Consider the following 25,312-nt stretch of genomic DNA (forward strand, 5'->3'; position numbering starts at 1 on the left):
CTACTGCCAGGCCATTTTTAAAAAATTTTTTATTTATTTATGGCTGTGTTGGGTCTTCGTTTCTGTGCGTGGGCTTTCTTTAGTTGCGGCGGGCGGGGGCCACTCTTCATCGCGGTACGCGGGCCTCTCACCGTCGCGGCCTCTCTTGTTGCGGAGCACAAGCTCTAGACGCGCAGGCTCAGTAGTTGTGGCTCACAGGCCTAGTTGCTCCGTGGCATGTAGGATCTTCCCAGACCAGGGCTCGAACCCGTGTCCCCTGCATTGGCAGGCAGATTCTCAACCACTGCACCACCAGGGAAGCCCTGCCAGGCCATTTTTAATGGAAAAATAGCTCATTTGAAATGAGAAATATACATTTACATATTAACGTTGACTGTGTTATGTGCTAGTCTCTTTTGTAATCGTGTAAAGAATTATGCATTATGAGGCAGTATTTTAGTTTTTCTCTTAATCTGGTAAACACTATAAAATAGGTGGCACTCTTTTATCCTACCCCTCCCTCAAGTAGCATAAAATATTTCTTAATCTCATACTTCATTATGGTATCACAGATATCAGTGAAGTCTGAAATAATGGGATTTTGCTGTTTGGTTAAGAACTTTTTACATGAAACTATGATTCTACCCGAGCAAATTGGAGTACTTAAGTGGAATGATGTTTGCTGGTTCCTATCCTGACTTCCAAATGTTATATTTAATCTTTTTGTATTTTTTCATACAGTCTTCTTGTATTGTTCAGATTTTCCTCAAGACTTGCCTGTCTTGGTCCCCAGACTGTCTTTAAATATCTTTCATTTGCTTCTGTCTTTTTCAGACAGGCATTTACCCAAGTGGCTGTTAATGTGCAAATACCAATTGCAGGGTCTGTCTACTGTATACACACACAGTTGCTACCATCTCAGTTAAATTTCTCCATTTTCTAATGAGAGGTATGGACTCATATAATCTATAATGATTTAACAACTTTTTCCCCAGTTTTATTGAGATGTAATTGATATATAGCACTGTATAAGTTTAAGGTGTAAGTAGTGACTTGACTTACCTATGTTGTGAAATGTTTACCACAATAAGTGTTGGTAACAGTCATCATCTCATATAAATACAAAAACATTGTTTTTCCCTTGTGATGAGAACTCTTAGGATTTACTCTCTTAACAGCTTTCAGATATACCATGTAGCAGTGTTAACTCTACTTATCTTATAATTGGAAGTTTGTATCTTTTGGCAACCATCATCCAATTCCTCCACCTCCCACCCCAGCGACTGGTAACTACAAGTCTGATCTCTTTTTTTATGAGGTTTTTAAAATTTATTTATTTATTATTTTTGGCTGTGTTGGGTCTTTGTTGCTGAGCGCAGGTTTCTCCCTAGTTGTGGCGAGCGGGGGCTTCATTGCGGTGCATGGGCTTCTCATTGCGGTGGCTTCTCTTGTTGCGGAGTACGGGCTCTAGGCACGCGAGCTCAGTAGTTTTGGCTTGTGGGCTCTAGAGCGCAGGCTCAGTAGTTACGGCACATGGGCTTAGTTGCTCCACGGCATGTGGGATTTTCCCGGACCAGGGCTCGAACCCGTGTCCCCTGCATTGGCAGGCGGATTCTTAACCACTGCGCTACCAGGGAAGCCCCCATGAGTTTGTTTTTATTTTTCTGTTTGTTTTTTAGATTCCACATAAGTGAGATCATACAGTATTTGTCTTTTTCTGTCTTATTTATTTCACGTAGCATAATGCCCTCAAGGTCTGTCCATGTTTTTGCAAATGACAGTATTTCCTTCCGTTTTGTAGCTGAATAATATTCCATTGTATATTAACAGCTGTTTATTGAAAACCTGTTACTGTATGTGAAGCTACTTTTTCTAGGTCTTAAGACAGAAGTTTTTGTTTTTTTTAATGAATTTATTTATTTTTATTTTACTTATTTTTGGCTGCATTGGGTCTTCGTTGCCGTGCATGGGATTTCTCTAGTTGTGGTGAGCGGGGGCTACTCTTCGTTGCAGTGCGTGGGCTTCTCAATGCGGTGGCTTCTCTTGTTGCGGAGCACGGGCTTTAGGCGTGTGGGCTCCGTAGTTGTGGCTCGCAGGCCCTAGAGCGCAGGCTCAGTAGTCGTGGTGCACGGGCTTCGTTGCTCCGTGGCATGTGGGATCTTCCGGGATCAGGGCTCGAACCCGTGTCCCCTGCGTTGGAAGGCAGAGTCTTAACCAAGGCGCCACCAGGGAAGCCCAAGGCGGAAGTTTTGATACTGTCCTCCTCCTGCTTTCCTTTAGGACTCAATTAAGAGTGGTTTTGTTTTTTTTTTTAATTCACACCTCAGTGCCGCCATCCATGTGCGCATGTATGTGTGAGCACGCTCATATGTTTCAGGGTGGGGAGGGTATTGAGGACTCTTTCCTAAGGAGTTTGGGTCTCAAAGGATTGTTAAATATCATAAAATTGAATTTTTTAGCCTGAAAAGGCTGCTGTTAAGGAAAGCAAATATTCTCTTTCAGGGTCAGTGGCAAAGAAAAAGCCAGATGGATTAATCATGTATAACAGTTGTTTTTTCCCAGTACACATAGAGACATGGCTTAAATGATGGTAAGTCATAGGCAAGATGGGAAAAAATTTTTTGAAGTTCAGATTCTGGATTTTCTTGGTAAACATTTGTTATTTTTTAATTCCTAAAATTGTTCAAACCCTCAAAAAATTCTTTTCCCAATGTTTGCCCGTACTACCTCTTAGATTATTGAGTTCCTAATATATATATATATATATATATATATTTGAACTTGCCTCACTTTCTTTCAGCATTTTTGGAGTAGAGAATCCTTCTTAATGTCTTTATTCTTCCTAATGTCACCCCCCCTTCTTAATTGGTCTTATCTGATCTTTTCCATTCCATTTTACATTTTATGAAGAGCAACCAGAACTACAGTCAGGTTTGGGCACATTATAGCCTTACGTGAAGGTAGAATGTGATGGTCCTTTTAGTTTTCAGTGCCTTTCTTCATTTCATGGCTTTCCAATATTTTGTTGGTTTCTTAATCTGAAGCAGATTAAAATCCTCACTAAAGTCTGCAGGGAACTCCTAGGTCCCCCTTTTAGATTAAGAATTATAGCTTTTTCATTATAAAAGCAATATGTGTGTTTTAGAGAAAATTTGGAAACTAAAGAAAGTAAAACTTTTCATAGTCCAAACAAACAAAACCCATTTTGTGTTTTGGTAAATTCCCTTATGGTCTGTTTTTCTGTGTATAATATTTTTATATGAATATGTGTTTTTATCTTTTTGTAAACTTAATTTTAGATAAACAGTTTCCACATTTTAATTTGTAAAAATTATTCTTAATAATTCCACAGCATTTGGTGGATGAATATAGTCTTAATTCCCTTAACCATTAATTCCCTTGTTGTTAAAAAGACTTTCAAATTATTTGTGTTCTTTTTCTTTTTTTTTTTTTTCTTTTTTTTGCGGTACGCGGGCCTCTCATTGTTGTGGCCTCTCCCGTTGCGGAGCACAGACTCCGGACGCACAGGCTCAGCGGCCATGGCTCACGGGCCCAGCCGCTCCACGGCATGTGGGATCTTCCCGGACCGGGGCACGAACTCGTGTTCCCTGCATCGGCAGGCGGACTCTCAACCACTGCGCCACCAGGGAAGCCCTGGGGATTGTTTTCTTAAAGAAATTTTCTCCCCTGGATTATGTTGGTACAACATGATACTTTAATACCTTGTACTCATTATTTCACAAGATATTTTTCCTTAGTAGTTGGAAGGTAACATTTATCTCATAGCTATTTCTCCTTGACCACTATTTCCTTTTATCCCACTAGACACGTGTGTGTATGTGTGTTGGTTTTATTTCAGTCGTACATTATCCTCCTGAGTGATATAGTTGAGGACACTTATCGGACTTGAAATCTCATGCACTCTGTGAGCATAGTAAAAATTTAATAATGATGCTAGTTTACTTTACAAAAAGCTTTTAAGAATAGTGGTAGCTCACCAGTACTATAATTTATAATAATTAGTATTCAGCATGTATTCAGTGGAATAGTCTTTTTTCCATAACTAAACTTTTAATTTCTCCTTCCATTTCCAGGTTGCCATCACGAAAGCCAAGGTGGATTTCTCCAGTGTAGTGTGCCTGCCCCCTTCCGTCATTGCTGTGAATGGGCTGGACGGAGGAGGGGCTGGCGAAAATGATGATGAACCAGTGCTGGTGTCCCTGTCCGCGGCACCCAGCCCCCAAAGCGAAGCTGTTGCCAATGAACTGCAGGAGCTCTCCTTGCAGCCCGAGCTGACCCTAGGCCTCCATCCTGGCAGGAATCCCAATTTGCCTCCACTTAGTGAGCGGAAGAATGGTGAGTAGATATGGAATTATTGAATTGCCTGATTTGAACCAAGGTCTTCATGTTTCTAATGTCATAGATCCTTACTTTATTTTATGTCTCTTGAAAGTTTCTTATAATCTTAATATTTCTTATAAAATAGAGAAATGATAAGTTTAGGTGGTCATTGTAAGCCCAACATTTCTTGCCTGGGTTATCGTAATTGGTTTCTGGGTTTTTTTTCCTACTTCTTTGCTTCTCCCCATGTACTCTTTCTCATTTTGTAAACCCATATACACATTTATGTAATACATATATTAATTGGAGAGGGAGAACTATACTGTATGTGTTCTTCAGAAACTTGTGTTTATTGTTCAATATTTATTTTCCCTGTGAGTTATTAAAGGTATTCTGTAATTTCTTATAATCTAATCTGTGAATCACCATTTATTGAATAGTTCTTCTTTTCCCTAGTGATATTTCTTTTTGGCTGTGCCACGTGGCATGTAGAGTCTTAGTTTCCTGACCAGGGATCAAACCCATGCCCCCTCAGTGGAAGTCTGGAGTCCTAACTGCTGGACCACCATAGAATTCCCTTCCTTAGTGATCTCTAATGCCAGCTTTATTCTGTTTCTCTGTGTACAGGAGTTAGTTTTTGGGCTCTCTGTTTTCACTGATCTCTCTATCTCCGTGTCTTTACATCATTTTAGTTACTGTTGCCATCTGTTAGGACAGGTCTCTCCTTGCCTTTTTCTTCTTCAAAATTGTTTTGGCTAATCTTGGCCTTTTATTTTTCCATAATTTTAGAATCAGCTTGTGAAGTTCTACAAGAAAACCCACTGGGGTTTTCTCATCCAACATTTTATTATGAAAAAATTCCAACATATGATGAAATAGAGAGTTTTACACTGCACACCTTTATATCCACCACTCAGATTCTACCATTAACATTTTATAATATTTTCTTTATAGTAGATCTATCCATCCCACTGTCCATCAATCCACCTTATTTTTTGGATACATTTCAAAGTAAATTGCAGACATCAGTATATTTCCATTTTATTGAAGTATAACGTTGATACAGAGTAACACAAATTGTAAGCATCCTGGTTGTTATTACAAACAAAGTGAGTACACCTGTGCATAATTACTATTTAATAAAGAAATAAAATATTTCCAGCACCCCAGAACCACCCCTTGTGCCTCTTTCCAATCAGTACTCCCTCTTCCTGATCAGATGAAACTACCATCCTGACTTTTAACACAATAGTTTAGTTTTGCTTGTTTCTAAACTTGATATAAATGGAATCATGCTGTGTGGTGTTCTGTTGGTGGCTTCTTTTATGTTTTTGAAATTCATTTGGGTTGAATTGTGTGTGGCAATAGTTCATTTTCATTGCTATATAACCAATCCATTTTATGAATGTAATTTGTCCATTTTTACTTTTGATGGAAATTTGGTTTATTTTAGTTTGAGGCTCTTATGAATCATGCTGCTGTGAAGTTCTTGCTGGGATTTTGATTTGAAATATATCATTTATAGGTTAAGGGGGAGAATATACATTTTAAATATTGGGTCTTCCTGTCCATTAGTTAGTTTTATCTCTCCAATTAAATAGGCTGTCTTTAGTATCTACCCACAGATTTTATAATTTTTTCCATAAAGGTTATACAAATATTTTATTAGGTATATTCCCTGGTATCTTTTTTGGGGGTAGACATTATAAGTGGTATATTTTTATAAAATATTTTTTGACTCTTTGATACTGGGGTTTAGAAATACCAAACCTTTTCATTGGGGGTAGACATTATAAGTGGTATATTTTTATAAAATATTTTTTGACTCTTTGATACTGGGGTTTAGAAATACCAAACCTTTTCATTGGGGGTAGACATTATAAGTGGTATATTTTTATAAAATATTTTTTGACTCTTTGATACTGGGGTTTAGAAATACCAAACCTTTCAAAACTCCTCTGGCTTTTCTACATCTCTACCCTCCATTTGGGAACCCCCCTCCCCAAACCCCACCCTGCCACCTTCTTGCTAACTCTTACTTGTCCTTCAGTATTCTGTTCAGACATCACTCCCTTTGAGGAGCCTGTCCTCACTCATGTTCAGTGTTACGTGCCCCTCTTTGTGTTTGCCCAGTTGCCCTTTGTCTTCGTACTTCATCACCCTGTGTTGTAATTGGAATTCTCCACCCAGTGGGCCTTTGAAAACTGAAATCAGACATTGTCACACTCCTCTCTCAGAACTCTTCAGTATCTTCTCATGAGGCTTATGATGAAATCATAGTTTTTACGATGTGGTCTTGGTATCACCTCTCACCTGATTTTTTTTTTTTGTAGCTTAAATCTATTACCTCACAGCTAACCCATGAACAATATCACCTGATTTCTTACCTCTGTTCCCCAGCTCACTCTGTTCCAGCCACACTTACTTTCTTGTTATTTCTTGAACATATCAAGTATGCTACTGCCCCAGGGCCTTGATACTTGTGCTGTTACTGAAGTTCCTGCACAAATGTTATTTTCTCTGGGAGGCCTTTCCTGCCTATCTTATTAAAATAGCACCTCCCATTCCTCTCTATCCTGCTTTGTTTTTCTTCTAAGCACTTATTATGACCTGTGTGTGTGTGTGTATGTGTTTGTACATGTGTGTATATATGTTTGTTGTCTGTATTTCCCCTCTCTGATAGTACATTTCATGAGTCCAGAAACTTTATTTTATTCAGTATATATTCAACTCCTGGCTCATAGTGGGCACCCAATAAATATTTGTTGAATAAATAGATGAATGGTTTACTTGTTTGTGGCAAGAACTCTGTTCTACATGCGTAGTGGGAAATGTAATGGAAACTTAGGCATTTTTTATTTTGGGAAATAGTGGACACTCAAGCAGTTTTCTTGTGTTCTTTTCCCATTTATAATTTCTACTTATTCACCCAAGATGGCAGAAAGTTCAGCTTATTTATACGTTAAGGGGAAAGAGTCCAGAGGGACAAGCTGGAGACAGAAAAGGGGAAAGGATAACTGATGGAGCATTGTTCCTGGGAGATGCAAGAGGATGGGATCCAAAGGCATTGGCTCTGCCTTGAGTGTGAGTGGGGACCAGCATTCCTCTGGGATGGGAGGAATGGCAGTGAAGGTGATGACAGACAGCAAACAGCAAAACTGTCATATCTTGGGCAGGAAGTAGAGAAAATTGGTGCTGACAGCTGTGATGGTCTCAATGGAGTAGAAGGCAGCTGTTACTGTTGAGGCAGAAGTGTTGGTGTATCTTCAGCCTTTTTTGTCTCAGCTCTTTGCCATATAAATCAGCTGATTTTCCCCCCCATTTTGAACAACAACAATTCTCTAACCTTCCCTTTAAAGTCAGGCTCCTGAAAGAGTAGTTTACAGTTACTGTTTCTCTACTTTCCCACATTCCAGAGACTTCACTGCATTCTGGCCTCTGTCCCTACCTTTCTTCAGAAACTGCCATTGCCAAAGTCATTAGTGCTCTTTTTGTTGTAGACCAAATAGGTACTCTGTATTCTATTTGACCTCTTTGTAGCATTTGACATGGTTGGCCATGCCCTCTGACTGAAACTTTTCCTCCACTGACATCTGTGACACTACTCTTTACTGGCTTTTAAAACTCAGTCTTTCTAGCCACTTCCTTCTCTGCTCAGATCTTTTACTATCTTTCTCTACTCACCTCTTAAATTTTATTACTCTCCAGTGTTCAGCTCTAGAGCTTCCTTAACTTCTTACTCTATATCTTTACCTTGAATGGTTTCCCCCAGAACTCTGGCTTTAACCTCTATTATATGCTATTGATTCCATGTTATCTTTCCAGGCTAAGTCTCTGCCCTGAGCTCCAGACTCATATGCTTGGCTGTCTGTTGAACACCTTCACTGGATGTGCCACAGACTCAGTACGCTCAGAGCTAAACTCATCATCTTACCGCTGTTCCTACTGAATTCATCATTGTAGAAATTGGTACCACCTTGTACCCAGATGTTCAGACCAAGGGGTTGCTTTGTTTTGTTTTCTTTCTGAATGAAATCTTTAAGGGTTTTATTTGTTTTATTATCAGATAAAGTATAGGAAAAAAGAAAATGAATATTCCCTCATGATTATACAGTTCAGTGATAGCTAATGGCAGCAGTTAATATATTTTCTATCAGTTTTTATTTGTTCATTCATTTGTTTACTTTTACACATATATACTCTGTATAAATTATTTTCATGTAATATTATTTTATGAGATTTTACTATATCATTCAGCTATATTAGAAAACATTTTTTTCTCTGCTTGATATTTGTATTGTGTGTATACAACATTTAGCCAGTCTCCTGTGAGACCTTTACCTTGTTTTTATTTTTTTATGTTATAAATAATACTGTAGTAAGCATCTTGGTATATAAATCTTGCAAGTAACTGTAGGACAAACTCCCAGAAATGGATAAAAAGATAAGGACATAAAGAACATCGTGTCCTTCTGGTCACAAAAGTAACGTGTTTGGGTATGAAGTTTTTAATTTTTTGAAGTCATTATTTCCAAATTGTCCTCCAGAAAGATTATAACATGCTATTTTTAGAAGTAATTTTTTACTCCATTTCCTTTCTATCTCCTTTATCTTTCCTCCCAGCCACCAGTCACCAATTTTTGTAAATTCCACAGTGATCATATCTACTGAATTCATTCTTTTCTTGCCATCTTTACAGCTGCCACTTAGTTCAGACTCTTTTTTTTTTTTTTTTTGCGTTATGCGGGCCTCTCACTGTTGTGGCCTCTCCCGTTGTGGAGCACAGGCTCCAGACGCGCAGGTTCAGCAGCCATGGCTCATGGGCCCAGCCGCTCCGCGGCATGTGGGATCTTCCCGGACCGGGGCACAAACCTGCGTCCCCTGCATCGGCAGGTGGACTCTCAACCACTGCGCCACCAGGGAAGCCTGGATCAGACTCTTAATAATGTCATACTTGGATTACTGCAAGAATGGCCTTCTAACTGCTCTCTCCTTGTTTCTCATCTTGTCCCTATTGCCAATGGGATGATCTTTCTAAACCATAAATGAGGCTACTGCTCTCCTGCTTGAAATCAGTTAGCGGTTCCCCATTTCCTCCCTTTATGCTCCTCATCTTGGCAAACCTTCATAGCCAGTTTCTGCCCTGCCTCTCATCTCTTCCCGCTCACAATAAAATATTTGGGATTTCCCACAAGAGACATTTCCACATCTCAGTTCCACTTCATGTCCTGTTTTTTTCTTCCTGGAATGGCCTTCATCCTCTTCTTCTGGCTAATGTTTCTTTCTAGTCAAGAACCAGGGTAAGGGCTTCCCTGCTGGTCCAGTGGCTAAGGCTCCACACTCCCAGTGCATGCGACCTGGGTTTGATCCCTGGTGAGGGAGCCAGATCCCACATGCCTCAACTAAGAGTTTGCATGCCACAACTAAGAGTTCTCATGCTGCAACTAAAGATCCTGCGTGCCGCAACTAAATATCCCGTGTGCTGCAATGAAGATCTCACGTGCCTCAGCTAAGACCCCAGCACAGCCAAAAACGTAAATAAATATTTAAAAAAAAAAAAAAGAACCAGGGTAAGGTGCTGCTTCCTTCAGGACTTCTTCCTTAGACTCCCAGCTTAGGTTAGGGGTTTGCCCTTTGTGTTCTTCCTAAGCACCCTGTGCATAATTATCTACTTATTTGTTATCATATTTGACTAGATGAGAAGCTTTGTGAAAGCAGGGATTATGTCTGTCTTATTTATTGTGGTATCCTTAGTGCCTAGCCAGAAACTAATGTGCTAATCAATCAGCAAGGGTGCTTGTTAAATGCAGATTCTGATTCTCTAGATCTGGATGAGGACTGAGAGTCTGTATTTTTAAAAATTTTAAAATTTTTATTCATTTATTTTTAAAATTTATTTATTTATTTATGGCTGCGTTGGGTCTTCGTTGCTGCACGCGGGCTTTCTCTAGTTGCAGTGAGTGGGGGCTACTCTTCATTGCGGTGCACAGGCTTCTCACTGAGGTGGCTTCTCTTGCTGCAGAGCATGGGCTCTAGGCGCACGGGCTTCAGTAGTTGCGGCTCGTGGGCTCTAGGGCGTGTGGGCTTCAGTAGTTGTGGGGCACAGGCTCAGTAGTTGTGGCACACGGGCTTAGTTGCTCCGTGGCATGTGGGATCTTCCCGGACCAGGGATTGAACCCGTGTCCCATGCATTGGCAGGTGGATTCTTAACCACTGTGCCGCCAGGGAAGTCCTAGACCAGAAGTTTTAACTACTTTTTTAAAATTGAAGATCTCTATAAATTTGAAATTTTATGTATAAGTCTAGTGTGTAAAACGGCTGCTCCAGTTGACTGGAATCTGTATGGAGGAGGCAGAACCCCACTTACCTGGCATCCTGCCCCTCAGGCAGCTCTTGAAAGAGCACAAGTTGAAAACTTCTGATCTAGATCATCTATCTCTGTTAGTTTAAGCTATGTCAGAGCCAACCTCTTCAGTTGCTAGAATGGTTTCCTAACTGCCAGGAGCCCTAAATTGATTAATAGTGACCTTGCTTATAAGAGAATGTGGATACTTGAAACTGACAGACAAACATAACAGTCTGTACAGCATAATTACCATTTTGGCAGGCGAAAATAACCCCCCGAATTGAAATTTTATTCAACATTAGAAAGGAAACAGTGGTGAAATACTGGTATTAGAATAATGCTGAAGGGGAGGGGAGGGGCTTAATAAAGAAATAATCTATAAGAAGTTTGATGACTACAGAAAAATACTTTATATGGTAGAATGTATGTCAATGGCCAAAAATACTAATTGCTTAGCAGAAATCATTAAAATAACTGTCAAAATCAGATTCTGTTGTTTTAGGGAGAAAATAGGAATTATTGATCAAGTTAAGAAAACTAGGAAGTTGCAGAGTAGCTGTTTCCCTGGTGAAACGTCTTAGTGTTTTCTTTTTTGTTCCATCCAGCAGCCAGCAGGTGAATGTCTGGACAGGGGCATGTTGTTAGTATCTAGTTGCATTGCTTTCCTGGCCATAACTGGGTCTTCTGTTTGTGCACCTTAATGGTGCTTCTTCCTATGAAAAGGAGAAAAAGGCTGGATGTACTGGTAAGAAAATCATTGTTATATTTTACACTGGGTCTGCTTTGCATGGTTATTAGTAGGGAGGTAAAGGTAAGAGCAGAAATGGAAAATCCTCAAGAGGATTATGGAATTGGAAAGTGTGGTGTTCTAGAGCAAAATAAATCCTGGGGTTCGAGGTGCTTTTTCATGGATGGTGTACTGTGTGTTGAAAAGGTGGAGTGAAGTTTTACTTTTTCTCAGATCTCTTTCATTTAGAGGCATATCTTATATGGAAATTCATTGATTGAGCAAGGGTCCTTATGGAGCAATAGGCAGTCAAGGTCCTGATACCTCTATTTCCTAAACAGAGCAAGTTGGAACCCTACTGAGAGGAGGTACCTTAACCCAACCTTTATTGGCCTAATTGGAAAAAGTTGGCAGAGACGTTTCAAGGTGTATTTTTAAATATTACTCGTCTGTCTTCTTCTAGGCTGAGCGCTTAGGTCTAAAAGATAAAATTGATGTACCTTTGGATCCTCTCCAGGCTGGGCTTGGAGAAGTCCAGAAAAATCTCTCTGATGATCTAACCCCATCCCCTTTGGCCAGCTGGCACACATTGAATGAATGTGTCATAACGGAGAATTCAAGTTTTACTTTGCTTCTTCCTTTAATGGCGCAGTGCTCCTTGGCTGTCTTTTCCTTACATATCCACCCCTTCTTTATACTAACTGATAAGTCTTTCAAGTATGAATGAGTTTCAGAACTGGCTGAGACTGCATAAGGTGTATTGTCAGGAGCCTCTAGGATGGGAGCTGAAATACCATTTACTCCTTTTTCTCATTGCAAATATATTACATTTCAGTTACCTTACAGGCTTTTGTGGGCAAGCCTGAAAATTTTGCCATAATTCATATTTCATGTGGGAAGGTACATTCCATATTCCAAATGATCAAATTACAAATGAACTTTTGGAATATAATCCATTTATAAGTTGAGGACTTGCTTATATCCTAAGAGGTGTGCCTCTTGACATTTGAGAATTATGGATTTAAGACACAGTGTATAGTAATTACATGGAATGCATTACTCAGAAGGCATTATAGACAAAAGTTAGATAATTTAATGAATGACAAGTTCATAAATGTTTCTAAGAGAAAGCTGGCATTTTGGGCATTGTATTCTTGGCCTTTTATTTTATCCTTGACTTTTTTTTTTTTTTTTTTTTTTTTTTTTGCGGTACCCGGGCCTCTCACTGTTGCGGCCTCTCCCGTTGCGGAGCACAGGCTCCGGACGCGCAGGCCCAGCGGCCATGGCTCACGGGCCCAGCCGCTCCGCGGCATGTGGGATCCTCCCGGACCGGGGCACGAACCCGCGTGCCCTGCATCGACAGGTGGACTCTCAACCGCTGCACCACCAGGGAAGCCCTATCCTTGACTTTTAAACGTTTATTTCAGGTCAGTCATTTGTACCTTCCTACAGCCCTGCTACTGTTCATTGCTGTGACCAGTATGGAAATTATTATTCAGCAGATATTTATAAAGTGCCTACAGTAAATGAGGCACTGAGGAAGACGTTGAAAGGTATACAGAAGAATAAGTTGGACCATAGCTAGTAGTTTTTGCCTTCTCTCCTGTTCCTTTGATGAACAAACCATTAATTAGCTCTTTTATAAGAGCTAATCAATACCAAATTTCTTTGTTTTTCTTTCCCACTTTAGGTACTACAGACTAAATTTGGGACTAGTCATCTGTTTATGGGGGATAATTTGGGGGGTCGTAGATAGAGGTTGATAGGAGGCAAAATTTTTAAAACTGGTGAGATTTACCTTTCCTTTTTCCTGCTTGGTCCCCCTAGCACCCCCTAGATAGCTCTCCTGCACTTCTTGTGTTCTAGTTAACAAATCCATGTTTGTTTCTTAAAGCCAATGAGAACTTTGTAGGACTTGAATTTTTGTATTTTGCATTCTCATTATTGAGAAAGTACTTTTCTCCAACCCACCAAGGATTGAGTAAATAAAAACTTGAAATATCACCCACAAGAAATTACTTTTATCTACACCTGTAGGAACATTTACTTCTGAATCACAAATTATTGATGATCCAACAGATATGAATATACTTAGAGAAGAATGGGACAGAACATTTGAAATTAGATCTACATAGCTGAAAAAGCTTCTTACACTAATTGCCCCCCCCATAGTATTAGATTGGTGATACATATTTTACCATTCATGTCTTTTTTTCTTTTTTGGGGGGGTGGGGGAGGATAATAACATACATACAGAAAAGTGCATAAATCATGATAGTTTACAGAATAGCCGTAAAGCAAAGAGCTGTGTAACCACTACTCAGCTCAACAATAGCTCATTATAAACCCCAAGGAAGCCTCCCACATGCTCTTTGATTACAGCACCGTCTCTTCTTCATAGGAGTAACCACTATTCTGACTTCTTGAAAATCATTTGTTTTACCTACTACAAATATATTCCTAAACAATGTAGTTTAGTTGAAGTTTATATGAACGGAATGATTCTATATTCTTCTTTTGTTCAGTACATGTGCTATTCATTTATGCATACGGCTTTAGTTTATTCATTTTCATTACTGTATAGTGAATGATCCCATGGAAAATCATAATTTTAAAAAATCCATTCTTCTGGTGAACATTTGGGTAGTTTCCAGGGTTAGGCTATTACAATGTTGCTGTGAATGTTCTTTATGTATCCTGGTGCATGGGTACATGCATATATACATAGGAATGGAAATTCCTATACATATATATAGTAACACAAAATTACTAGGTAAGATTAAATTCTTTTCCAAAGTGGTTGTACCAGTTTATATACCCTCCAGCAGTTTATGGAAGTTCCCACTGCTCCATATCCTTACCAACACTTGGAATTGTTGGATTTTTAATATTTACTACTCTGTTGGTTATGTGAAGGTATCTTATGATGTTCTTGATTTTCATTTTACTGTTTTCTAATGAGGTTAAACATCTCTTCTTATACGTACTAGCCATTTGGATTTCTTTTGTGAAATGCCTAGTGACATTTTTTGCCTATTTTTTCTACTAAAGAGCTAATAGGAGTTCTTTGACATATTCTGAATACTAGTTTGTTGTTGCTTAAATGTGTTACAGGTACCTTCTCACACTCTGTGATTTATCTTTCTCATTCTCTTTATGGTATCTTTTAATTAAGGATTTCTAATTAGTTAGTTTTGTATCTTAATTTTTTGTATGGGGGTAAGGTAAGGCCCAACCGGATGTTTTTTTCCAAATGGAGTCTTATTTACTTATTTTTTAAAATTTATTTATTTATTTATTTGTGTCTGTGTTGGGTCTTCATTGCTTCATGTGGGCTTTCTCCAGTTGCTGCGAGCCGGAGCTACTCTTTGTGGTGGTGTGCGGGCTTCTCACTGCGGTGGCTTCTCGTTGTGGAGCACAGGCTCTAGGCACGCGGGCTTCAGTAGTTGTGGCACGCGGGCTCAGTAGTTATGGCTCGTGGGCTCTAGAGCACAGGCTCAGTCGTGGCGCACGGGCTTAGTTGCTCCGCGGCATGTGGGATCTTCCCGGACCAGGGCTCGAACCCGTGTCCCTTGCATTGGCAGGGAGATTCTTAACTACTGTGCCACCAGGCAAGTCCCGGATTCTTATTTATTGAAAATAATCTTCTTCCCCACTGATCAGCAGAGCTCCTTTCATGTATCAGGGACTTGCCCTATGTGTGAGTGTGTTTCTGAGCTCCTGTTTGTTTCCACTGGTCTGTGTGTCTGTGCTTGTACCAATACCTCAGTCTTGATTATGGTAACAGTAGTTAGTCCTGTTCTATGGGAGAAGTCAGTCTTCCCATCTTTTTCCAAGAGTCTTTTTCTTGGCTTATTCTTGGCCCTTTGCATTTCCATATTAATTTTAAAATCACTGTGGGATTTTGATTGGAATAAATCTATAAACCAATTTGGAGAGAATGAGCATCTTTAGAATATTGTGCTACAAATGTGGTATTTTTCTCCATTTATTTAAGAACTTATTATTATTTGGCCATACCCCACAGCTTGTGGGATCTTAGTTCTCTGACCAGGGGTTGAACCCCTGCCCCCTGTGCTGGAAACACAGAGTCTTAACCACTGGACCACCAGGGAATTTCCTCTCCATTTTTTTAGATTTTCTAAATCTCCCAGTGAGGTTTTATAATTTTCTATGTGGTGGTTTTACATATCTTTTGTTAGATTCATTTTCAGAGGTTTCATAAGTTTTAATGCTGTTATGGTATCTTTTAAACTTTTTTCGCTTTCTAACTGTTGTTGCTGGTCCCAAATATTTTTCTGAAGAAATAACAGATGCAATTTGTATGTGTCTGTTATCTGCTTTGCTGGGTGGGATGGGAAGAATTATGTAAAGAGAAATGAACAGGACAGAATGTTCACTTCGACATAACTCATTCCCCTTTCATAGGTTTTTCTCCTTTGTGTAAAATTTGGGAAGTACTCATTTGTTTTCCATATGTGTAGCCTGTGGAAGAAAGGGCAGATAATGTATTTTTTTTCCTGTAAGAGTACACTGTATCCTTTCATGCTTTAGTGTTGCACAGGAGGTACTAATTAACTGCTGGGAGAAGTAAAAATTTTGAGTGGGCAGTTTCTGATCCAAATTACATTATTTTCTTGGGGAAAGGAAAGATTTGTTACTTACGTTCCTCAGGAAGCCTGGTTGTCAAGGGTTTTTTAGATTAGCCAATGTGAAAATGCCCAAATCTTAAGCATGCTAGTTCATTGAGCAATTCTGGTTAAAATGTGATGTAGAGAATTTCATAACCTATTTCATCTCAGTACTGAGAGAGAATCAATTTCCCATTCTTGAGTATTCATCAGATGTTGTGCTAGGCTCCTGGAGAACAGATACCAGATAGAATCTCCCTCTTAAACAAACAAACAAACAAAAAACAAACAACATACACACAAATAACTTCCCTCTCCCAGAGAAAATTCTTACTAGCACATGGTTTATTTCCCGCTAGTTTTCTTCCAAGTGTATGTTTTAAAAATAACTGAGCTAATACTATAGACTCAATTATGTGTCCTGCTTTTTTTCACTTAGCACTGGAGCTTAAGATTTTTTAGTCGTTGAAATGCTTCTTATAAGTAGCCTTTTAATATGTGTAGAACTTCCATTCTGTGCCATCACTTATTTCATTTCCCCACTGATTGGACATTTGAATCATTTTCTGTTTTTCACACTCACACTAATATTTGGATGAACATTTTAAAAGACTTTTCTTCTGCATTTTAGGTTATTGAGGTCCTCAGAAGTGAAAATATTGGCTTAAAGAATTTGACCGTTTTAGCATTGAAAACATTTATTCAGTGACTGTTGAGCACCATCTGTATGCCAAGTATTGGAGAGACAGTCAGGAACAAGACAGATAAGGTTCTCATTGTCATGGAGTTTACAGTTAGTGAAAGACAGAAAGATTAAACAAAGAGTTACACAAGCCAATTCATAGTTACAAATTTTGGTAAGTGCTTAGGGGGAAAGAAAAGCACAAGGTGTTAAACAGATTAGCAAATCTCACTGTGATGGTTCTAATTTAGGTGTGTGGGGAGGCGGGGAGGTTGGTCAAGGAGGGAGAGATGTTTAGGCTGATAGCCAAAGCACAAGTAGTAAGCGCTTGGCTCAACAAAGCAAAGAGGGCATAGCCTGTGTTCAGACTGGGGAGAGGAGGAGGTGGGGAAAGGGGTCTGGGACAGGCAAGGGTTCACTGGGGAAAACTTGGCACAGAAGAGCTAAAAGAATATCATTCTGTCAGTGGAGAGAGAGAGAGAAAGTGATGTGAAATAAGTAGATAGTTAAGGGCCAGATCACACAAGCCTTTGTAGGCCTTGTTAACAATTGAGGTTCTTGAGAAATACATTGTCCCATTCCATTCCAGAGTGGCCCACCAATTTACAATTATGTCAACCCTGTTGGAGTGCCAGTTTCACTTACTAACATTGATAGTCTTATTTGTAAAGGACTTTGATGATGTGATCGTTGAAATGTTTTCATTTCAGTTCGTATTTCTTTGATGATTAGTGAGGAATAATCTTTCCCCAAATGTGTGTAGTTGTTTCTTCATTTTTGACCATTCAGTTCATTTCCTTTCTCACTAAAAGATCATTTTTAAGGTTCTTCCACAAGTACTTGTCTAGTTCCTCTTGATTATGAACATTAAAGGCCTTTGGGGAGCCAGTGGTGGGTGGGAAAGCTTTATATGAATAAACTGTATTGCTATACTGCAGTTATTAAGTCCCTTTAGAGTGGATTAATAGACTGTAGATCATATTAAATTTTTGTTAATTAGCTAGAGAGTTATGATTAAAAGCAAAAGAGCTTTTATTTTATTGGGAATTAAGATCATTACCCTTCATTTCCCTGGTTCCATCAACTTGAAAATCATGTTCACGTGTGCAGAGACCTTTTCAAAGTTTACTTTAGTTCTCTTTCTATGAAATTTTGCTAATTTGCACAAAAATTAGTGGATTTGAAGCTGCCATAGGAGTTCAGACTTTTAGAATTGTGAAACCTGTTTTAAAACCAGTTTTCACATTGAGTCTGATGCTGTGCTGATACTCTTCAGGGTGAATGCAAAATCCTAGCAGTAGGCAGATTATGTTGCTTATTTTTTTTCTTTTTTAAGATTAATTTTTTGGATTTCTGTTTAAAAATTGTTTTCTTTTTATTTAGCTCCTTTTATCCCAAAGTGCAGATGAAATAATGGGTGTGGAGTTGCTGTGAAAAAGTAAACAAATCAGTTGAAATGTGATGTGTTAATGTTACTACCACCACGTGACGTGACTGTCAGTACTGTATCTCTGTCGGGCTGGAATATTGACAGTTGACATTCCGAGCACTCTTCTACAGCAAACAGAAAAGTTTTGGCAGAAGGGGAACAGCCCTCTGCCCTTCCTACCATCTTCTTTGCAGGAATCTTATAATTTGTATTTATTTTCCTCTAAGTACAGAACTGTGAGAACTTGTTTCACTTGAAAAACCCTCACACAGCAAATTGTCCAGCCCACATATGGACAAAGGAATGACTCAAGCTTTTAGGGATTCTTTTCCTTTAGTTGGTAACCTCTGACCAGACTATCATGTAGTCTGAGAGTTGGAATTGACCCGTTTTTCATAAGATGGTTTGTGAGCTTGGTTGTGAGAAGGGGCCAGTGAGAACGCTTCTCTCTTCTCAGAGCAGCATTTAGCCCACACCGGCTGCCACTCCGTTGCCTGTTGAGTCATTCCCACAGTTCTATATAGAGCTTTTCTGGCTTTTCTTTTAAACATGATGTTCTTGGAGTGAGAAAGAAAGGACGTTTTTTCTTCTCCACAGAATCTCCCCCACCGCAAATCTGAATTGCTTTCTTTTTTCTAATAACAGAATATTGCTGTCAATCATTCTGAGACTACTTTCTCTTTTAAGACCTCTAAGCACTTTCATTTATCATTTGTGTGACTACGTGAGCATTAAGGCATTTGCTGGGCTGAGTTTGCCCAGTAGGCTTTCAAGATACAGGCTGTCACCCAGAAAAAACCGAGGCATTCTAGCTAAACATACCAAAAATGGATTTCTAGTTTTCAGCTATTTAAAAGTCAATTAGGGACTTCCCTGTTGGCGCAGTGGTTAAGAATCCGCCTGCCAATGCAGGGGACATGGGTTCGAGCCCTGGTCCGGGAAGATCCCACATGCCACGGAGCAGCTGAGCCCGTGTGCCACAACTACTGAGCCGGCACGCCTAGAGCCCGTGCTCCACAACAAGAGAAACCACTGCAATGAGAAACCCGCGTACTGCAACGAAGAGTAGCCCCCACTCACTGCAACTAGAGAAAGCCCGCGCACAGCAACGAAGACCCAACGTAGCCCCCCCCCAAAAAAGAAAGTCAATCAGATATGCTGAAAGGCATCTTAATATCCTTATTATGAATATCAGTAAAAAGTACTGTGAAGGGAAGAAATGAGTTTTTAATTTTGGATAAATGGAAATTGCTGTAATTTGAAAAGATTTTAGTTTCTTTTTGTTTTTGTGATGAAAGATTAAAATGCCTCTTGTTCGTTTTTATTCAGAAGATCCTGCTCTGTGCTAGTGGAAAAAGGATTGAAGTTTCTTTATGAGGAAAGGGAAATTCTTATTTCTATAACTGTCTTCTTATGTGTTCCAAACGTCCAGCAAGATCATAAAGCATTTTAGAAAAGTCAATAACATCAGTAAGCTGTCTATTCACAGATCCCGTTTCTTACACAGGCACAAGTAAGGAGCTCTTTTAGGGGTTTGGCAGATCTGAAAGACAGATTATAGCTCCGGAATGTATTCAGATGACTTTTTTTTTTTTTTTTTTGCGGTACGCGGGGCTCTCACTGCTGTGGCCTCTCCCCTTGTGGAGCACAGGCTCTGGACGCGCAGGCTCAGCGGCCATGGCTCACGGGCCCAGCCGCTCCGCTGCATGTGGGATCTTCCCAGACCGGGGCACGAACCCGTGTCCCCTGCATCGGCAGGCGGACTCTCAACCACTGCGCCACCAGGAAAGTCCAAGATGACTTTTTAAAACAGATATTTTAATTGGAGAGGGAGTGGAGAAAATATCTGTGCTTCTGTAGTTAAATATTCAACTTCCTTAGCCTGTTATCTATAAGTACCACAGATGAAAAAGCCGTTAGAACGCTTTTTCAGAAAACTAACTCACCGTACATATTTATTTGTGTGTATGTGTTTATATATGCCTGATCCCATCCCACCTCCCATTAATGGGTCAGTAATTGGGCTGTGTCTTTCACAGGATTGAGCTGTTTGGATTATGTTTAATCTGTTGCTCTGAACTGCATTAGCAGCAGAGTCCCTTATAGTAAGGTTTTGAACAAAACACTCGTCTTCTCTTCTTAAAAGAGAGGGGGAAAAAAGCAGTTGATCTCTTTTCTGAAGGTCTTTCTGTCTGTCTCTCCCCTCCCCCCAGAGACGAATAGCAAGGGGAGGAGCTCACTCACTGTTCTAACCACACTTCATATGTCTTAACTTGAGTGCTTTTTGGTTTCCTGTCGGCAGTAAATCAACTCTGTGCCATCTTGACTTGTGTGAAGGGTGGATAAATTGGTAACTGCACTCAGAAGGGGAGTGAGTTCTCACAGTCTGATCTGAGCATAAGGCATGAGACTGAATTTATGAAAGCTTCAGTAGCCTCCGAAGACAACATCTTTCTTCTGCGACTTTGAGGTTTTTTTATTATATTTGTGGGCTCTTGTTTTTGAGAAGAACCTGTCATGACGCTACTGGAACCTGAGATGTTAATGATGGCTGTACAGTCCGGTAATTCCCGTATTGCCTGCAAATCCTATTTGCCATAGCTTTCTTAAAAAACATTGGGCATATTTGTACTAGGGTTGGATGGAGATGGGGAGGAAGATAGAGGGAGGGTAAATATAAATTGTCCAGTAAATGTACTGCATTTTCAGGATTTTATTGTAAAAAATATTAATAATTTTTTCCTGATTGCAAATTCTAGATCTTCAGACATAGCTTTGAATTAGATGCTTACCGATCTTAAGATTGTTCAGTGAGGAGACATGTGAGAAAAAACGACTTGTCTTCTTTAATCAAGTATTTTGTTATTGTCTGTGGTGCTGCTTTTAATGAGGGATAATTAGATTGCTTTTGCTGTTTTATACAGTACTGTCTTTAATCACTAATCTACACTCTTCTTTAAATGGCTCTTTGTGAAAGCGTGTCTTAAAATTTTTCCTTAGCTGTTTTTCTCTTTTGTGGTAAATCTTTTATTTGTATCATCTTCTGGTTCTTTGGAAATCCTCTTGATAACATGTAGGATTGGGACTCTTAAGTTTTGGAGATGAGGAAGTTTGAGCAAGGAGGCAGCCAGTCAACAGAAGGAATGCAGGATTTTTGAAATTCTATCTCTTAACAGTTTTCCCAATTTAAAAGTATCTTTTAAAGCATTTTAAAAATCCCAGTTTGTTTTTAATGATTTCTTTTAGTGTTCTTAAACTTGTAAGTTAGATATCTAAAAATAGGGAATGTTCTTTTGTTATTTTTAGACTTCTACTAAAATGTATTCTGTAGTGTTTTCCTGTTTCAGAGAATATCTTGAAAGATTCATACAAGTGGCATTTGGGGACCTCTTCCCATCCACTGGCCTTCACTCAAAGGAAAATTAGACTCCTTGGTGCTGGCAGATGCTGTCTCAGGCAGAACTGGTCTCACTGTTCTCCTCGGGGAGCGCTTAGATAGTATGTTGAAAGACACAGATATCCATCTGAAGACACAATCAGATGCTATCACATTACACTTTATGGACAGGGTATGGACAAAAAGGAAAGATATTGCTACTGTTCTGTTTTTTCTGGTTTTACAAATAAGATCACGATGAGTCGTTTATTAGTTGAGTCTTTCTGTTGATGTATGCTCTGCATTCCAGGTTCCTTTCCTTTTCTTCCCACAGATCTTTTGAGCTTTGTGTTCTAAACAAGATAGTATGCTTATCTGAATGTTTCCCATCTGTCTTTGATGAAATAGTTCCCAGTTAAAATGACTCAGATTTTTTTTTTTTTTTCCCTGTTCTGTATCCTAGTTCTCTGCTGTATGTGGGCAAGTACATATTTTATTTTAGGAAGTAGAAGTTAGCATTTGGACTCTCTCTCCCTTCTTTGATCATCTTGTTACTTACAGATGATCTCAGTCCAGTAACTTTTCTTAATAAAGGTTAAAAGATTGCTTTTTTCTGAGCTGGGATCTCACTGTTCCTAGCTGGATAAGGGAAAGGGACTTACTTAATATTTTCTTGTCTTGCCTAAGAGCTGTTTTTCCTGTGACATATGTTGGGTAGGGCTAGCCACCCATCTGTTGGACCAGCTACTTCATAAAACTTTTAAAGGATAATAGTATGTAAGACAAGTATGGATGAAATTGACAGGGGTATTGGATACAGGTAGAATGAAAGGTCTGCAGAGAATAGCATGTATGTGGACCTTTTTCTTTTGCATATGTTCATAAAAGGGAAACTGGGTATAGAAAGGAGTAATAGCAAACTGATTGCTGTAGTACTTGTGGTTCCTAAATGTTCAAAAACCTTAGTACTGTGTTGCTTTGTAAAATTGTTACTGTTTTCTTCTGAAGCTGTAACCATTATACTGGATTGTAATAGTAAATAATAGATGTATCTATGATAGGAAATGAAAAAGCATCTCTTATGAAGCTTTAATTAAAAAAAAGAAGCCTATCATTCTTTCTATAAAGTCAAGACATTTAGACTATGTGAGCTGTAGGTTTTCCAGCAATAAAGTATTTGGATTTCCATGAATATGTGCTTTATAGGTGAAACTACTATTTAATGAAATGTTTAAAGTAATGAAACTCCTTTGACAAGATTCAAGATATAAGGTTTTCACCCTAAATTAAACTTTAAGATACTGAATGTTACGGCAAAGTTCCAGGATACATTGTGTTTTCATTTAGTATTTGAAGCTTGGAGATTTTTGGTGAGGCATACTTGCATGAGGAGACTTTCATCCTCCCCACTGCTGGTGGTCTCTTTCTGACCCTTTGAGATCCAGTACAGATGGTGCCTTTCTGGGAAACCTCTCTCAACAGAGTCAGCCCTTCCTTCTCTCTGTTCCTGCAGCACCACCTTTACAATGTAGATTAATTATCATTTTTCATGTCTTCCTAATTAGATTATTAGCTTCTCAAAGGCTATATATCCATCCATATATTGACTCCTGACATTGGCACGTGGTAGACACTCAGTATGTATTTTCTTTTTATGTATGTATATATGTATGTACGTCTGCGTTGGGTCTTCGTTGCTGTATGCGGGCTTCCTTTAGTTGCAGCGAGTGGGGGCTACTCTTCGTGGCGGTGCGCGGGCTTCTCATTGCGGTGGCCTCTCTTGTTGCAGAGCACGAGCTCTAGGCGCGTGGGCTTCAGTAGTTGTGGCATGCGGGTTCAGTAGTTGTGGCACGTGGGCTCAGTAGTTGTGGCTCGCGGGCTCTAGAGCGCAGGCTCAGTAGTTGTGACACACGGGCTTAGTTGCTCCGTGGCATGTGGGATCTTCCCGGACCAGGGCTCGAACCCGTGTCCCTGCATTGGCAGGCAGATTCTTAACCACTGCGCCACCAGGGAAGCCCCATGTATTTTATTTTTTTAATGAATGAAGAAATCTGGTTTGGCATACTTACCCTAATAAATTGGCATAAGTGTCCTAAATCAAGATTTTATGAAAGTATTTTAAGATCTGTTGTTGTATTAAGACATGAATCCTCTAACTATCATCCTGTATCTTAGCCAGGCCTTGCCCTAAGCGTGTGCTGTTGAAAGCACAGCTTTCAAAACTGAAGTTCTTTCGCATCTCAGGATGTGCAGTGTGCACTCTCTTCCTGCGATGTGTACTGCTAAATCCAAGTGTTCTGATCAAGTCACAGAGGATTAAAGCACCTATCACCCCTATGGAAACCTATCTAGATCATTGTGATTAGAAAACTAATTATCTGAGATGGACATTTGGGATTTCTGAAGCTAAGACCAAGGGAATATTGGGGCACAGCACTGACTCTGGTATGTTTTAGAACCAAGGAATGCCAGGGCTCAGCCCTTGACAGCTAATATGTAAGGCTTTGACCAGGCAGGCCCTGTCCCTGCATCCAGCCAGTGCAGTCTTCTTACTAGTTTATAACTGTACAACAGTGGATCATAGTTCCTTTGTAGAGAAAAGGATTGAAGCAGTTTCCTAGGTATGTTTGGTCACAGGATACACACCTGATCTGGATGAGGCACGGTTAGGGAGTCGGTTTGTTTTTTCCGTCTCTCTTGTGCGCATATCTCTGCACTCCCACCCACCCATGCACACACACAGACTCCATCCGCACCCTACATCCCCCCTCCCCACTCTTGTCTTGTGTAGGATATCTTTGGAAGGACTGTAAGAAACTGGCAACAGTGACTGCCTTAGGGAGAAGGGATGGAGAGCTGGGGGATTGGGACAGAAGAGACTTTTTGTTCCACAAAAGAATGGAGTTCTCTTTTAAATTTATTATGATTATGGGATACCCAATAATTGTGAAAGAACGTGTAGAGTACATATTACAACAGTATATAGAACACACAAGCCCATGGACACATTATCCAACCCGAGAAATGCAGCACAGTGTACACTAAAGTCCTCTAATTACCCTCTTCGATTTGTCCCTTAGAAAACTGCTTTGTTAGTTTTGCTTTTAACTGTATATACCTTTAAAATTTTTTATGTGTGTACCCCATACATACTACCATATAAAAGTGTTTCCTCGGTCCATTTACTCTTTCATTCCTTGATGTCTGTATACTTAATTCTTGCATATTTATTTAACTTCTGGTTCCCTAATCATTACAGTTTGCCTCTGACCTGTATATTTTATAATAGTATGGGTTAGAGAGAGTGGAGGAGTAATTCATAAAAATAAAGTTAAAGGAAGATGGTGGGCAGACAACTTTTGCCCTTTTAGGTGATACATTAATTCTTTAAGGAAGGGCCCCCTGTTTGGGTTCACATCACTCAGGGGTCTATAGCGCTAGTGAAAAACTCCAGAACCTTCAGCAATAACTACCTTTTGGATCTACTAATACTCTAAATATTAATATGGGCTTTTAAAAATATGTTCTTGTTTATGTTCAAGAAATTTTAGAGCTTGAAGGAAACCTTAGGTATTTTCTTGTCCTCTCCTTTATTTAAGATGAGGAATTTGGCTCTTTGAGGTTAGTTAATTTCCTGAAGTCACATGATTAATTGGTGGAAGAGATGGAAGGAGAATTCATTTCCTTACTCCCATGACAATGCTCTTTCTGCTATAACATACTTACAAGGAAACCATCAGAGACCTTTGATGTATGAGATTGTTTATAATTTCCCCCAGAGATCTTGGTTTCTTTGGGTTT

At 39.5% G+C, this 25,312-nt stretch overlaps 1 protein-coding gene across 6 annotated transcripts in view; it reads left to right on the forward strand.

Moving 5' to 3' along the window:
- The window catches only part of MRTFA (myocardin related transcription factor A), a 200,644-nt gene that overhangs the window by 74,280 nt on the left and 101,052 nt on the right, over positions 1–25,312 (forward strand). For 5 of the 6 annotated variants that reach the window (XM_032644752.1, XM_032644747.1, XM_032644746.1 and 2 more), the window contains one exon: positions 4,074–4,335. Coding sequence is in view for 5 of the 6 variants with exons in the window: in XM_032644747.1 (XP_032500638.1) it covers positions 4,074–4,335 (262 nt within the window). In the remaining variant the exon portion in view is untranslated. Of the gene's footprint in view, positions 1–4,073; positions 4,336–20,461; positions 20,699–25,312 lie in introns of those variants that run through there. The other variant, XM_032644749.1, reaches the window with a different exon arrangement.

This window comes from Phocoena sinus, chromosome 10 (assembly GCF_008692025.1).
Source record: "Phocoena sinus isolate mPhoSin1 chromosome 10, mPhoSin1.pri, whole genome shotgun sequence".
NCBI lineage: Eukaryota > Metazoa > Chordata > Mammalia > Artiodactyla > Phocoenidae > Phocoena > Phocoena sinus.